The sequence below is a fragment of the Colius striatus genome, chromosome 15, assembly GCF_028858725.1.
Source record: "Colius striatus isolate bColStr4 chromosome 15, bColStr4.1.hap1, whole genome shotgun sequence".
Taxonomy (NCBI): Eukaryota; Metazoa; Chordata; class Aves; order Coliiformes; family Coliidae; genus Colius; species Colius striatus.
This window is the reverse complement of record NC_084773.1, coordinates 7,696,067-7,711,461: the sequence shown is the minus strand read 5'-3', so window position 1 is coordinate 7,711,461 and position 15,395 is coordinate 7,696,067. Positions and strand designations below refer to the sequence as shown.

The following is a 15,395-nucleotide window of genomic DNA, read 5'->3' as shown; positions in this document are numbered from 1 at the left end:
TTGGGAATAGAACTGTGCAGCTTAGAACTTAAGATTGAAGTGCTGGTACAAGCCCAGAATGTACAAACATTTCATACTCACCTGCCAAGCATTTTCCCAGCACAGTCTGCAGCTCTGTGATGTTCTGTAATCGAGTCAAAACTTTCCCCTTCATCTCAGCATCTTGTTGCTGGCAGAAAGCATTTACAACCTAGAGATACAAACCAAACTTACTGACTTGGGCAGATTTGTACCCACTTTTACTACTTTTTCTTTTCTGAATAACATCCTCAAGTCCTAAATAAGCACAGCACAAGTAGCCTGTGTGACCAGATCCAGACTGCATGAACAAAGCTCATCAGAGCCCATAAGAACGTGGACAAAATGCAATCTACAAAAAGCAATAGAACAGCCACATATCAAATATTAACTGAAGAAGAGGAACTAGCAGATTGTCAGGTTCTGTGTTGCTTGTGGCTCTGGAGAACCCTTGGCACTTCCTAGATCTGCCAAGAAAGAGGCAGTCCTGAGAGAAGAGCAGGAACAGCAAGAACTGTAGGTGTGGAATTGCACCAACTCTGACATAGCTCGTCTTACCAGAATAACCCCAGCAGGGAACTTTCCCACTAACTATGGATGTTAGCAAATATATGGTCCAAAGGCACTGCATTTCACCCCTCTGTAAGCTCAAAGAGGTATAGAACAAAGCACACAATCACAATACAGTTTGCAAGGGACACGTGGAAGCCTCTAGTCCAACATCCTGCTCAAAGCAGCATCAACAAAACAGGTTGCTTAGAGCCTTTTCTAGTGGAGCATTGAGCATCTCCAGGAAAGGCAGTATCACAGCTTCTCTGGAAATGGAGCACAACCTCTGTTGGGTAACAAAGACTGTAGTAAAAGACCCCAACATGCCCTTTCCTCTGGCTTCCTGCTCTCCCAGCCTCTCCTCATACACCACATGTTTCAGCCCCTCATCACCCTGGTGACAACAGGAGCCCCAAACTGGACACAGCACTGCAGCAGAGCCTCACACATGCCAAACAGAAGGCAACAATTAATGCCCTTGACCAGATGGAGACTTCTCTGCTCTCCAGCATGGAGACTGACTTTTTTTTTTGATGCCACATTCATAGTTGACACACATATTACCTCATAGTTTGACATGTATGTGGGGTTCACAGCATCCTCCCTGCAATATAGTAAAACCAATTTTCATACAATGAAAGGTGCCAGAGTGTACAGGCTGCAGCTGAGAAGCAGGTGGAAAACTCACATCAGCAGGGCAGTCCTCAGAGCAGAGCTGCTGCTAGCAGCAGGATAAAGGATAAATGATAACGAAGAGAAGAGTAGAGAGAGATCACCAGGACCTTGTTGGAGGAGGAATCCAAGAGGCAAGACTCTTCTTCAAGAACAATTGCACCTCTGAAGCCTGGGGTTAGTGTTTGTAAGTGTTACTCCTCTGTGACACTCCACAACCCCCAGACAAGACTCTACTCACCTCACGAAACCAGTTGAGAGCATAAAACAGGAGTGAGCACAGAAACTCCCGTTCCTGTTTGGATAGAGAGTCCAGCTTCCCTTCAACCTCCAGGTCTGTGAGGTACAGTGGGCAACCTGTGACAGTGCAGGAAAAGAACATGTTGGACTGGGTTTACTACTGCATCCTTTGGTCAATCTCTTACCAAATTCCAATATCAATTCCAGTGGCTATTTGGAGTAAGCTTTGTCAGCCACTCCATCCCTAGACAAAGCATCCCTGCTTCCCTTCTACTAGGAAAAGAGCAACTCAGACTCTTTCACAACTCTTCCTACAACTGCAGAAAGCCTTTGCAGATCTGAGACACAAACAAGTCAGACTCTCTCTATAAAAGGCCCATACCTAATAAGGCATCAATCTCCTCCAGGCTTCCATTGTTTTGCTCTCCAGTGTACAGCCTCAGCAATCGGAAACAGGGTGACAGACACATGGGTGACACTACCCTGGGGGGAAAAAACAAAGAAATGGAGTGGATCACGTGTTTTATATACCTCCAGAAGGCCTATCATTTCTCCATTATGTCCCATATCCTCCCCCATCCCACCCACCCTGCCTATGCCTTCTACTTTGCTGCTTCTAGTGTGGCAGTTGAGCAAAAAAACTGGTGACCATTAGTTTTCTGGAAAAGCATACAAGGACAGAAAAACTGCTGTAATAGACAAAATATGAGGTCAGATTTATCTGTGGTAGAAAACTAAGTTGAATAATTCAGAAGGAACTATAAGAAACTGCAAGAAACAGATAAGAGCAGTGGAAAAACCTTCTTGAATGTTTTCCTCACATCCTGAGGGAGAAAAACTGATTTTTTTCCATAGCTGCATGCCCTTTATTTTTAAGTGATAATGTCTTTTTCTAAAGTCTCAACAAAACATTATGACAATAAATTATGCAGAATATGAAGGTGTCAGTAAAAAAACCCCTGCTATTGGTGTTTTTTTATGCCATTCTGTTTAACTGGACAGTTTTATTTCTTACATGTTCCCTATTCCATCCTTCTAAGACCATATTTCTCAGTCAAATTTCACTTATGGCTGCATGTTTGTGGGTTTGTTCTGGAGCACAAGTCAAAAGCATATTGTCAAAGTACAACTGAAGGTGAGAGTGAATCGTGTACTGTTGACACACACTAAGTCCTTGGTGACTCTATTTGAGAATCAACACTCAAAATAGGAATGTTACCCTCAAAGTTGTCTATCTATCTCAATGTGGCATTCAATGTCACCATACCACTGAGAGAAAGAGCTATTATTCTCATAGAAGAGATGGGAAACAAGGTAGATGCAGCACGACTTACACCAGATCACTTAAACAGCCTTAGCCAGAACAGACTGCCAATTCCCAACCATCTTATGCCTCCAGACCTATCTGAATCTAACAAGAGAAGGAAAAGAACACTGGAAACTGGTAAATTCTCTGGCCTGCTCCTTATTGGGCACTTGACGCTCCTTATCTGGGCAGGGCTGACAGCAGTGAAGTGCACCAAATGAAAACAACTCCTTTACTTTTAGCAGTTATCCCCCAGTTAAGTGTCATTGTACCTTTTACTTTGGTTACTCGTTCCATCAGTGACTCTGCCCAGCTCGCTCTGTGACACCAATGGTAAGAGGTTGATAGCAATTGCTCCCTGACTTTCATCTTCATCCAGATTATACAAGGACTTGACTGGGAACAAGAACGAGCTGAAAGGAAAGACAGACAAGCTCTTGTTGACAAACTCAAGTTTAGTGACAGAAACATTATGAATACTTAGTCTGTGGTTAGCATACCCATCCACCGTGGGGCTGAGATCCACCACAAAGTCACCAGGAAAGTCCTCCACCAAACTCTTCCCAAATTCATCCTATAAGAGAAGGAAAAAAACCTGCTCAGCCAAGGGGCTCAGTGAAGAAAGCTTCAACAGCAGCAGTGTAAAATGTAAAAGATAAGGCCAAGCAAAATTATCCTGGAAGAGTCATGGCAATGAAGCCCACTGGCTGCAGGGAGAGGCTAGATCTGCCTTTAGAGACAAAGCCAGGAACATTGCTAAGCATGCACAAACAGTTTCTCCCCTGCTCTTTGTATGTGGGCTTGTCTAAAAGTTCTGCAGAGAGGCAGAGCAGCTGTCTGGAAGAGGAAAGCAGCCATGGAAAATGCTCTAGCCTAAGAGCCAATCAGTAGAATTAAATGACCACAAAGTTTTGTTTTACACAATGTGTGGCACACCCCACACATGCTTACATTGTTAGGAACAATTAGGAGACAAGTAATAGATATGAGAGAGTCGGGGCAAATAGACAATGAAAAGACTCCCAAAAATATGCACAAGGTTTATGAGAAGAACCTTAGCTTGCTTTTACATTTCAGTCTTGCAAATGAAAAGGAGAAACCCTCCTTCCTTTGCTTTTCCTTCTTGGAGCACTCAGCTGGGCCTCAGGAGACTGGCAGTTGTAGCCTGAATCACAGAGCGCTGAGCAGCCACCAGCACTCAGGGCTCCCTGTTCACCTTCCCTCACTCTAATACACAGTTCCTCCACTCTGTAACCAGCACATGCAACAAGCACTTGTGCCACAAAGAGTGACCAATTCCACAGCAGACTTCAATGTTCTTCTGGACCTCCAGAAGAGACTTGCTACCTGGCTTGCTACTCTCCTGGCACAGCACACATGCAAAAAGCCTCCAGCAAGAAAGAGCTGTCCAATGGCCTCCACAAACCTCCTCCTATTACCATACCATGGCTCTTCCTCAATAGTCTTGACCAGAAGCCAAATTCAATACTAAGTTTAACAGTTCTTTCAGATTTTACTTTTATCTACAAATCTTAAAAGCAGGCTCTGAAATGTCATTTGATTTCCTTTAAAAGGCTCCCTTGTCATGTAAAAAGCTCACATAAAGGAAGCTGTTAAAGTACAATGAAGAATCTGCCACAATCAAAAAAATCTGAGAGCTGATTTTGAATCTGATCACTCTCTTATGGAACCTTACGTATGCAAGAACAACAAAAGGAGTTCTCAGCCTGGACTGAAATCCTCAGATTGGCTGTGTGCTGCCATGCCTGAAAAACACCATGTTTCTGAAGAATTCTTTTAAGCAATTAAGTTCAAATTCCTCTACAACGTACCAGGAGCTGCAAGTCCAAATTTCCCTTCTGCTTCTCAATCAAACTGGCGAATTCATCGTAGTACAGAGCCAAGACCTCTGGGGCTTGCTCACAGCAGAATCTCACAAGGTCCAGCAAGGTAGAAAGCTGAAAGGAGAGAGAGCAGTCTGTAGAAATGGGTAAGGTAGGTGGATCCAACTCAAGCTTTTATCTTGAGTCCCTCCCTCTTTTACACTAACATTCTTTCCTTTCACAGAATGGTATTAGAGATGGTCTAGTCCAACCCCAATATACTGAGGCATATCCAAAGCTTCAGCTCTAGCAACAGCCCACGGTGGCTGGTCTTGCAAAGACTCTGTTTCAAGAAGGAACATAGGTCTTTCAAGGCCCAGCTCCAACATGAAATCCCACAAGACTCTGCTCAGGACTCCCCTTAAATAGAGTGCCAGCCTAGGAGAAGGTTCTTCAATGGGAATTAAGAAAAAAGGCCAAGGCTAGGCCAACTCTGTACAGCAGAAGTACTTTCTGTAGATGGCCTGAAAGGCACTGCTGCTAAGCTGAGAAGAAGGCGAAGGTTGCCTTTGGTTCACTGAAGTACATTATCCTGTTTCCTTCCTTTGTGTTTGAAATAACATCTGGACAGAAGACTTTCACTAGATAGCTGCAGTACTGCCTGTCCTGGACTAGCAGCAGGCAAGACCAGCTGGTGCTACCTTGATATAGACCTTGGTTTCTCCAAAACCATTTTTAATAGGCTGTCAACGTGCAAGCTCAGTAAAGCTAAAACCAAGACACATGTATTGCTTAAGATTGTGTTTCCAGGCACAGCTCCTTGCTGACCACATCCTCCCTCTCTCCCACACTGGCCCATTTGTGGTGCTCACCTGCCCGTCACGCTCACTGTTTGGCTCTGCTCTCTCCAAGGAATTACCGTCTCCTTCATTCCTGAAAACAATTGATAACCTTGCTTTTGTTGCACAATACATAAGAGGTGGCAAAACCCATCCCATACTCAAGCCTCCCTCTCCAGCAATGAGAGAATTATACATGAAGATGTTCTTAGAACACTCTTAGGAGAAGATCTGCTGCTGTTTGAGACCTTCAAAACAAGACTCAATGTCTTCTTCAAGGATATGCTTTTCCTAACCTACTGAAACCTAAGCCCTCTGGTCATCCCCTCTTCTCAAAGCCAGGGAGCCTCATCTTACCACAAGCCTAATATCTGTAGTTGTACATTAGGATAACTACTCAAAACTCCTATTGCTTACTTGCAGAGTCCAGAAAGGTACTTTTTCCTCTGATAATTTGGTTTTCAAGACTGTCTCCTTTAATCTTTTTTCTGAGGAAATCAGATAGGATGCCAGTGAGGTAGGTACACAATGATCCAATGTGATGCAAAGATACTTCTAAAGTGCCAGCAGACAACTTTTGCCCATACATTTAGATCAGACTTGAGTAGAAAGGAATTTCTCTACAGGTCAAACAAATAGATTCCCTGGGGGTTTATTCCTTTTTTCCAAGGCACAGAACATGCTCCAACTTCCAGAATCACCTGTGTGCACTTTACCCAGGAAACTCCCTGCCACCAAAGGTGCCTTGACACACTGATGACCTCACAGGCTCTTCTGTTTGTTTTTTTCCCCTTGTATTCTTATTTTAGGATTTTCTAAATCTCCTCTTGAAACAACTTGACTAGCATACCCTGCTTAGACTCAAATCAGTGCCTTTAAATTAGCGAGTCTAATAGCAATGCTATGGGAGCAGCCATAAGGAAGCCCACTGGCTCGGGGCCTGGAGCTAAGGTGGGCTTTTCAGGTAACAAACATCAAAAGCATTTTATTAAGAAGTGCAAAATCAGCGAGCTGCTTCCCAACATCAGCCAAATATTTACTTTCCAAGTGCTTTAATGTTTGCCACAGCTCCTATCAGCACTTTGCCTGGTTTACAAATGCTGTTTATAAATTATTTATACAGTACATTGGAAATTGTTGTGCCAATGCCCAGCACAGCAGCAACAGCCTTTATCCTTACTCCTCTTTTAGATTTGCCTATATTTAAACATGGAGCACATCAGGTTATTCAGCCTAGGGCCAGAAGCTCATCTACAGTCAGTTTACTGCACTCTTCACATTTTTTTTCCAAGCAACAGGTCAAAGGCTCCCATGAATAGGCATTAACAAGAAGTTTGGGGTGCCTTTGAGATCAGCAGCTGGTGAGCAGTACTGTAACATCAAATACCAGGAAAGAATTTTAAGTTCCTGGATTTGACCAGGATGTGCATAAGCAAGAAGGCAATGTCCCGCTTCCCTTGTCTCACTCCAGCTTTGGTCTCAACTGAAAGCATGTTAAATTCCTTTGTGCTCCATTCTCTCTCACCTCTTTAATGCCACGCTGCCTATCATGGAAACAGCACCAATAATCCCCATTTGTTTGTGGTTGGGAACTGTGCTGGAGAGCCACTTCCTGATCACCATGTGCATATCATCCTAAAAAGAAAGACACAAAGCACATCACAACAGTGGAACCTGTGTGCATCACTCACAGTTCTATTGGCATCTGTGCTTAGTGTCATCTCCAAAGGCTGCAGGGGGATGGTGTATTGGGATACCAGTTTTGCAAAAGGAATGCACATTCTGAGATTTCCTTTGTTATGGAAACACTGGTCACAACTCTAGGTAAGGCTGCAAACAGCATTAATGTGACTCACATTGACTTTGCTCTAATTACTGCACCAAACATGTAGCTGGTCCAGCTTTCATCTACAAGTAATAGAAGAATATATTAAAAAGAAAACAGATGGTCTTGAAGCCCTTCACACAGAAACAGCAGCTGCAGAGCTGCCCTCCAAAACACTGCCAACTTCAGGAGGCTGAAGGATGGAGTAGGTTTTGGTGAAGGTCCAAAGAAAGAATTGAGGTGAATATTTCAGGGAAGAAGTTGCACTATGCTTTCTAGATGCTTCCAAGTGATAGAGAAACAAAGCTTGACAAGAGCACTGCTGAATTTACCCTTTTGCAGCCTTCAAGGCTCAGCTAGACAAAGCCACAATCAACCTGACATCATGTTGGTGTCAGTCTGACTTTGACTGGGAGGTTAGATTAGAGACTGTCATAGGTTCCACTTCTAACCACTCCACCTTTCTTAGATTTGTGAAAGATGAGGGCTTTTCTGGGAAAGGTGTGAGGTGTGCAGTCACTGTGGTGAGCCCTTGGTGTACAGGGTGGAAAGTCTGTAGCCACAGGCTGGCTTGCAGCTACAATGGGAAAAGAGAATTTTCAGCTGAAGGACATCCTGACATCAATCACTGTTCATGGACAAGGCCATTATTTGCACAACATAAAGTCTGGACGTAAACCTAGCAAGAAGGGCAAAGGCACTGCCTGAACTCCTTTCTATTGTTACTCTGCTTACCTGAATATAGCTTCCTTCTTGCCTCTGGCTGAATGCGAGTGTGCTGAGAATGTAGAAGAGCTTCCGGATCTGGCAGGGATTCAGTTTCTGTGTAGAGTCTAAAATGGTCTGCAAGAGAGAAGCCACAAACTAGCTCAGATGTATCAAGAATCCCTGGCCATATTTCCAAAACCTGATCAATTATCAACTGCAGAGAAGACAATGTAACTTCACATTTTTTGTACATGCAGGAAAAATCTACATTCAATTTAAACAAATACAAATGCAGAACTATAGCTCTGGCCTTAATTATGGCAGTTCATTACCTCAGAGGCTGAATGGGAAGAACAACCTGGCTATGATAAGCATTTTGGGAGTACTTGGATGCCATTAGAGTCAGATATTTATCTTCTATTCCGGGTTTGGTAACAGGATTCTAAGTATTTGACAAAGTGAACATTATGGGGTTTTTACTAATACTTCCATTACAAGCCCTGCAACAGCCAAGTTGTTAATATCTAGAAGCTGAATTTTCTGTGCTGGCTGGCATTCTTTGGATATTTCTTCTTCCAGTGCTTCAGTGAAAACCAGCCCTGCTGTTTCTCAGAGCCATGCCAGCTTTCCTACCACTGACATGGCATTTTGCTGCCATTATTTTTCTCCCATTACTGGCCAACCTCAAGCAGCACTTGGAGTGAGGTGTCAAGTTTGACAGGATTAGGTTGCACTTCTGCAATCCTCAAGAAAATTCACATAGTTTTAAAATTTTAAAAATAGCTGTCTGGGGAGATGATTTGTGCCAAGATCTGTATGTTCCCTATGCTGGAGAGAGCCCAGCTCAGTGTCAAATATGTCAGGCATCTGCAGCTCTACAGATCTTTTCACAGGTCATTGGCTAGTGGTTTAATCATCTCTAAGATGCATGTCAAACAGTGCACCGCCAGGCCCTGAGGTGTGGCCAGAGCACTGATTCAAGTGTTGCACACACAAGCTGTGGTAAGGAGTTAAAAATCAGCCCATAGAAAGTATCACCTGTAAGTGATCTGCCAGCACAAGAATATGCAAACAAAGGTTAAGAAGACAGTCAGCAGCTCTGCTGTGAGAATATACTCCCCATCACACTTCTGACAACACATTCAATTATGAGCAGGAGTTTTGTCTCTTTCAAGTTCTTTTAACCCTGAGTTCTTATCACATCTTCCCTCTGCCAGGAGGAAAGTGAGTTCCATTTCTTCCTGTTATACCCATCAAATGTGTGACAGATTGCACTGAAAATTCTTAAAGTAGATCTTAATGCTTTTTAGCATATTTTAAGCAAGTAATTTACACTTAACAATCAGCCAGTGAAACAGCAATAAGAATATAGCTTTCCCACCCCGTGTGCTTAAACAGAACCCTCTGACATCTAAGGGGGCACCAAAAGAAAGTCAGAGGGGTGAGGAGTACCTGTACTCTTCAAGGGCTCTTAAATGCAGGGTGTCGTTAAGCTACAAATCACTATGTTACGATCTGATAAGGAGTGTTCAAGGAAAGTATTGCTACAAGCTTGCCTTGCTGTTTTGCTTTTCCCTCAATCTTCACTTTTAGTACTTTTGGAAACAGGCAACCAGGCAGGTCTGACTCTGTCATTATTAGTAGTCAATGATCCACTTCCTTCTCCCCATTGGGTACTTTCTTCTTTTAAGTTTTAGGAAATAAGTCTTCTCCCATTCCCATTTTGTTTTAGGATTTGAATATGGGCTAAAGTACTGTCAGTCTTTCAATGTGGTAGAATAAACAGTCCACAAAGGGGGCAGTTTTTTTGCCAAGCATTTGAAAGAGCTGATGTTAACAAAACTAGCATTTTTTGTCCATCATAGGTGTAATTCCATGCCTGCAATTTGAGCATTCTCCAGCTACAGGGAAGGGTAACTGCTTTTAACTCTATCTCCATTTAACCTTTGAAAAAAATCATACAGTCCTATCTTATAGCTCATGCTTTCATAGTGGATACCTCTCCCTCCTAACCACTGCATTTCTCAGGACAGAGCTTTATAGGTATGAGTTGTTTCACTATCTCTATTTCTGAACAGCACTGACCTACTCTGGATCTCAGGGAAAGCAGTGTAAGGCACCTGAAGCACAGGGTGTCCGAGAAACATACACACCTTCACAAAGGTGGCATAACGTATCAGGAGGGACGTGTGCAGTGTCACCAAATCAGTCAGCACATCCAGGGAAATGTCCAGTTCTGTCTCATTTCCACTGCACACGTGAGTCACCAAAGCAGCCACAACCTCCTAAGAGAAACCATAGTGAAGCATCAACAGAAAAGTATCTGCCCTGTTGTGCTTATACAAAATATGTTGATCAAGGCACAGATAACCATCCTGAAAATCTACCATAATATTCAAGGCTCTTTCTCAGTTTGCTCTTTAATTTCTGATATCCACAACATTGAATTTCTCCTTAAGCCTGATTTTTTTCTCATTTATAAAAGCTCCCATGATTCCATAAAGCAGCTCTTCACCAAATCATGACATGTATTCTAGAACAAAATGCAAACACAAATAAAACAGATGCCATCCATCACACTATACCTGCTGGCAGTAAGAGTCAAAGGCTGCAAAAGCTTGTTTGTACATGCAGCTGCCAAAAGAAACGATGGCTGGGTGTGCAGAGTGCAGAAACGTCTGAGCAAGTGCTAGGATTGAAGGGAAGAAGTCTTTGATAACCTGAAATACAGACATTGTAAAGGAGAAGATTATTGCTGCTCGTTTGAAACACACTCAGCTCCCTAAACAATACAGCTCATCCTGAAAGCTTTCTCTAGTTTCCTCAAAACTCTCCTCACAAAGGATTTACAGATTGGTTAAGAAGCCAATTTGCAACGCTGCAAAGCTCACAGCAGCATAGCCCTTGTGGGTGACACTAGGGAAGTCACATGACAGCAACATACCACTAAAGAAAAGCCTCAAGACAGACACACTGTTGGCCTTAAATTAACAGACAGACTCTGCTACATCAAGACAGTCAGAAAAACATAAGTTAACTTTCAAATTTAGCTTAATCACATGGAGCTCCTTTGAACAACTAGCTCTTATTCTAAAGTGGCCTCATTTAATTTATATTAACTTATTCTGGAAGGGAGTTAAAGTAAAGCAGAATTAAACCCACTTATATTCAGAATAAAATGTGCCTACTTAAGGCATTATTATAGTTCAATTAATGAATTTTAAATTTATAACTCCCTCCCAACAAGCAGCACTGTCATTTTGCATCAATCCTTTCACTTTTCTCATAGTAAATGCTAAGTTATATTCCCATACAAACATATGTCCAATACAGACACACACACAAAACTAGACCCTGAAACCATTATAAACAGTGCACAAACATAGGAACTCCAGAGACAACAACATGTCTGCAACACACAGTAGAGATCTTGGGCTTGACCACATTTCTCAGGCTGAGAGGTTTTGCACCAAAATAAAAAGCTCATCCTGTTCTGAGGAAAGCTCATCTCAAAAAAACACACCCATCAAAACCACGGGACAGTTCTAACAGAGGGCACGAGCCTTGGGACATTGCTCTGGGACCAAAACATAACAATCAGAAGTGTATGAGTTGTATAAATAGTACAGCACAGGTTTAAGTCATCATCTGATGAGATCTTTGAGAGATAAGAGTGTCCCAAAGCAGAATCTGCACTGACCATTGAATGATTTTGGAAGGCATTCTGCATCAGCTGTTCTGGCATACAGCCCAGTCGAATCTTGCTCCTCAATACCTTCTCAGTTTGCTTCCTGTTCTTAGTGCTCGTAGAATGGATTAGCAGCAGAACTATCAGATCCAGAACCTTTTGGAGGAAATGACCAACAGCTATTATGCTGAAAAGATACTAAAAAGTCCAGACAACTACACACTTTGAAATCAAAAACCAGAAGAAAATCAAGAGCTCAAAAGGCCTCGCCAGCCACAGCCGTAGAAAAACTTCATCAATCCAACAGGACAGAATTAAAGCAAGATAAATGTCTCCCTTGACACTCAGATTATCTAAGAGTTACAAAGAAAATGGATAGTTGTTATAGTAGGAACGAGTAAAATACCAAAAGAACCACCCATGCAACTTCACTGGCAGTTTCCACTCTACAATCATAAGGAAGTCCTTGAAAACATCAGCAGAAGAGGACAGAGATAAGTAGTGTCAGAAATATTACCTTATGGTCAGATGCAGACATGCTGTTCTCAATAGCCTAAGAACAAAAAACCAAGAAAGCTGTTATGCTAGAGTGCAGTATTATATTCCAAAAGCAAATCAAAGAAGGCAGACACCAAGGAATCCTGCTCACAGATTTCTCTCTGCTACCACAGAACAGCTATCAAAGCCAGAAAATTGGATCTTGCCAACAGCAGAGAATCCAGAAGGCACTCAAAAAAGCAGCACAAAAATTCAGCTTGAGAACAAGAAACAGTCTCATGGTTTATACTGAAATGCAATTTAAAATTAACTTTAGCCCAATACATTGATTTCTTGATGAACATTTTTAAGCTCCTCAAGGCTTCCCACAACTCAGCCTCAGCATCTGGGTACACATTTTTTCTCTCTTGTTCAGACAGGAAAAAAACTAATATGATTTTTTCCAAAATGCTCTGGTCAACATGTAGAACCAGGATTTAAAGATCTGGAGTCGGTACAGTGGAGCTCAGGGACCATCTTACAAGCACTGTGAAATCAGAAGCACTGCTAAATCAGAGCACAGACTGAAATATCTGTCAGCAAAATGAAGAGCTAACACTTGTCTTTTGATATCACATTTGACTACAGGAAAGGCTCAGACTCAACTTAGGAATCCAATTAAATAAGGAAACAAGGACTGAAGCATGAATCTTACCTTAATCCAAGCTTCAGAGACATCTTTCTGAAATCTCACAGCTAACTTGATCACATCAAAAAGTAGCTTCACACAATTTTGGCTGGTGGTAACTTGGCTCATGGAAGAACTGATCAGAAAGGAGGAGACTCAGTCATTGTAAATACCGCAGTAAAACGAACACGGCAGCCTAGCAGTCACAGCACATACTTAAAACAGCCATTCTCTAGAGGAAATGGAATGCTTTGACAAGAACAGGGAATTTCAGAAGAGAGCTTCAGAAAAGGGTAGAATCGGAAGGTGCAAAATCAACCAAAGACATACTGGAGATGAACAGGTAGCAACACTATTATAAATGGTGTTGCATTCTCCCACGCAGACATGGATACAGATGGCTCAAAAGGAACTACATGCACAGCAGGGAAATCCAGCTGCACAAGGACTGACAGACGTGTCATATTAGCACCAAGCAGGAAGGAATAAAGGTGTCAGCACCTTTATTTGGGATAAATTAGGCTCACGCATGTAACTACATGTGTCAGAGTAAAGAAAAGCCAAAGTTCTCTTGTCCTATCTTACCCTTGGAGAATCATGTAAATCAGCTCAAGTACCTGGCCTTGACTTGGCTTTTAAGCTTCTTCTGGGAATCCAGGATCTGCAAGGGCAGAACACACGATGACAGATCCAAGCTCTTGCGAAGATCAGAAATCACCTGTAAAACACCAATCCCAGTACAAATCACTGTGACAAAGGAGGAAAGACAAACCTGAGGAAAACAAAACACAGTCTCATAGAATAAACTTGTAATTACAAATCAAAACCTCAGGTATTTGCAAAGACTCAGAAGCATCTGACCATGCTCAAAAGCTTTTTTTATACTTAGAAAGTGCCCCAGCCACACTCTGCTCTTCAGTGTCACACACAGGCATGCAGACAGCAAAAGGGCATTTCTCAAGAGTTGCTCCATAGAACTCCCACAAATATCTGCTGGATGTTGCTGTGAAATACTTTTATCCTGTTTAACAGCAGAGCAAGATCCATGGTGACCACAGGAGCTCTGGGGCAAGTGAATTTACCAGTTTAATTACTGTCAAATTGCAGTGGATCAGCACAGACTCAGTTGCATGTTACACACATGCTGCTTTCACAGTGCTCTCCCCAAAAGATTGGTCAGATTCACAGCTGGCTTCAGCTGAGGATTTCTCCACATATGAAAAAAACCCATGTTCAATAGTTCAGCAAGGCTGACAAAACACAGCTGATTCATTGAAAAAACATTCTGAGTACATTTCCTTACATAAAACAACTTCAAAAACCAAGGAAGTTTACATCTTAGAATGAAAACACTCCTCCAGCAGGAGAATCACCCTTGTAGGAATGTTTCCAAAACATGATTTGGAACAGAACTCAGTAGAGAAAACAAGAAGAGCATTAGCAGGTTGCAGTCCCAGCTCTGTTGGCTATTTCTGGAATTTAAAACCCTTAAATGATCTGTACAATGCAAAAACTCCTAGATAAAATTCAAAGACTTAAAGTTGCCACCTAACCAGAGCTTTTCACTCTAAGAGTTTAACTTCTTAGCTCATGAGAATCTTGCTGCTTTCAGTCAACATGTTTACACACACACACACACACACACAAAATCTAAGAACAAATAAGAAAAATTTGCAAGAGGCAGTGGAAAGGAGGGGGTTTCAATTCTCATGCCTGAAAGCATAACCAAATTCCTGTCAAGGGACAGATACATTTTCTACATGTGCTTTTGATCCTTGGCAATATTAAAATTTTTACTTGAAAATGTAAAAGCAGACACCTCTGTGTGTGGAGCAACTGCTCTCTGGTAAAACACACACTGGATTAGACAAGTTACTAGCCTGTAGTATACAGAAAATACTGTACCTCTACTGCATCTGCTGCCTTGATGTCGTGGAGGATGAATTTTATTACTACAGGCAAATCTTCCAGTTTTACAGAAGGCACAATGGTCATGGCACACTGCCGCACCTGAGGAGAGAGATACTGTCTCAGATGGGAGACATGGGCTTGCAGAAACACAGCTATGCCAGAGGGAAGGAATCTTTGGAGGCTTATAGCCCAGCCTCCTGCTCTGAGCAGGGATACTGTCAGTATAGAGCAGACTGGCCTTGGCTTTGCTAACTGAGTGTTGAAGATACCCAAGGAAGGAGGTAAACCCCTAAGCACTGCCACTTCTTTGATAATTTATGTCAGTGTTGCAGACTCCAACATGTTCAACCTGAAGCTCCTAGCCTGCAATTTGCTGCCATCAACTCCTCACCATTTCACTTGGCATTGCCAACAAATGCTTGGCTCTATCATTTTTTAACTGGCTTTCAAAAAGGAAAAAGCACAGCTACGTGTAGCCCAGTATGCAGCACCAGCCTTTGAGGACTGTGCAAAATAATATCTCATTCACCCAGTTGAATCAATTTCATTCTATTCATAAGAAGCCTAACTGCAAGAGATGCCCCAATCCAGAGTGTCCAGAAGACCCAAGGCACAACATCTTGTCTCCTTTACCATTATTCTGCAGACAAA

General features: G+C 42.3%; 1 protein-coding gene across 1 annotated transcript in view; it reads right to left on the bottom strand.

Annotated features, from left to right (window-relative positions):
* Positions 1-15,395, bottom strand: part of FANCD2 (FA complementation group D2) — a 38,172-nt gene that overhangs the window by 14,890 nt on the left and 7,887 nt on the right. The window contains exons 10-25 of the mRNA XM_062008665.1: positions 14,739-14,843; positions 13,451-13,551; positions 12,861-12,969; positions 12,186-12,221; positions 11,681-11,824; positions 10,566-10,700; positions 10,134-10,265; positions 8,008-8,115; positions 6,973-7,082; positions 5,481-5,541; positions 4,618-4,743; positions 3,286-3,359; positions 3,058-3,198; positions 1,862-1,962; positions 1,481-1,596; positions 82-190 (exon numbers count right to left, since the gene is read on the bottom strand). Of these exons, the coding sequence (XP_061864649.1) occupies positions 82-190; positions 1,481-1,596; positions 1,862-1,962; positions 3,058-3,198; positions 3,286-3,359; positions 4,618-4,743; positions 5,481-5,541; positions 6,973-7,082; positions 8,008-8,115; positions 10,134-10,265; positions 10,566-10,700; positions 11,681-11,824; positions 12,186-12,221; positions 12,861-12,969; positions 13,451-13,551; positions 14,739-14,843 (1,708 nt within the window). The remainder of the gene's footprint in view (positions 1-81; positions 191-1,480; positions 1,597-1,861; positions 1,963-3,057; positions 3,199-3,285; positions 3,360-4,617; positions 4,744-5,480; positions 5,542-6,972; positions 7,083-8,007; positions 8,116-10,133; positions 10,266-10,565; positions 10,701-11,680; positions 11,825-12,185; positions 12,222-12,860; positions 12,970-13,450; positions 13,552-14,738; positions 14,844-15,395) is intronic.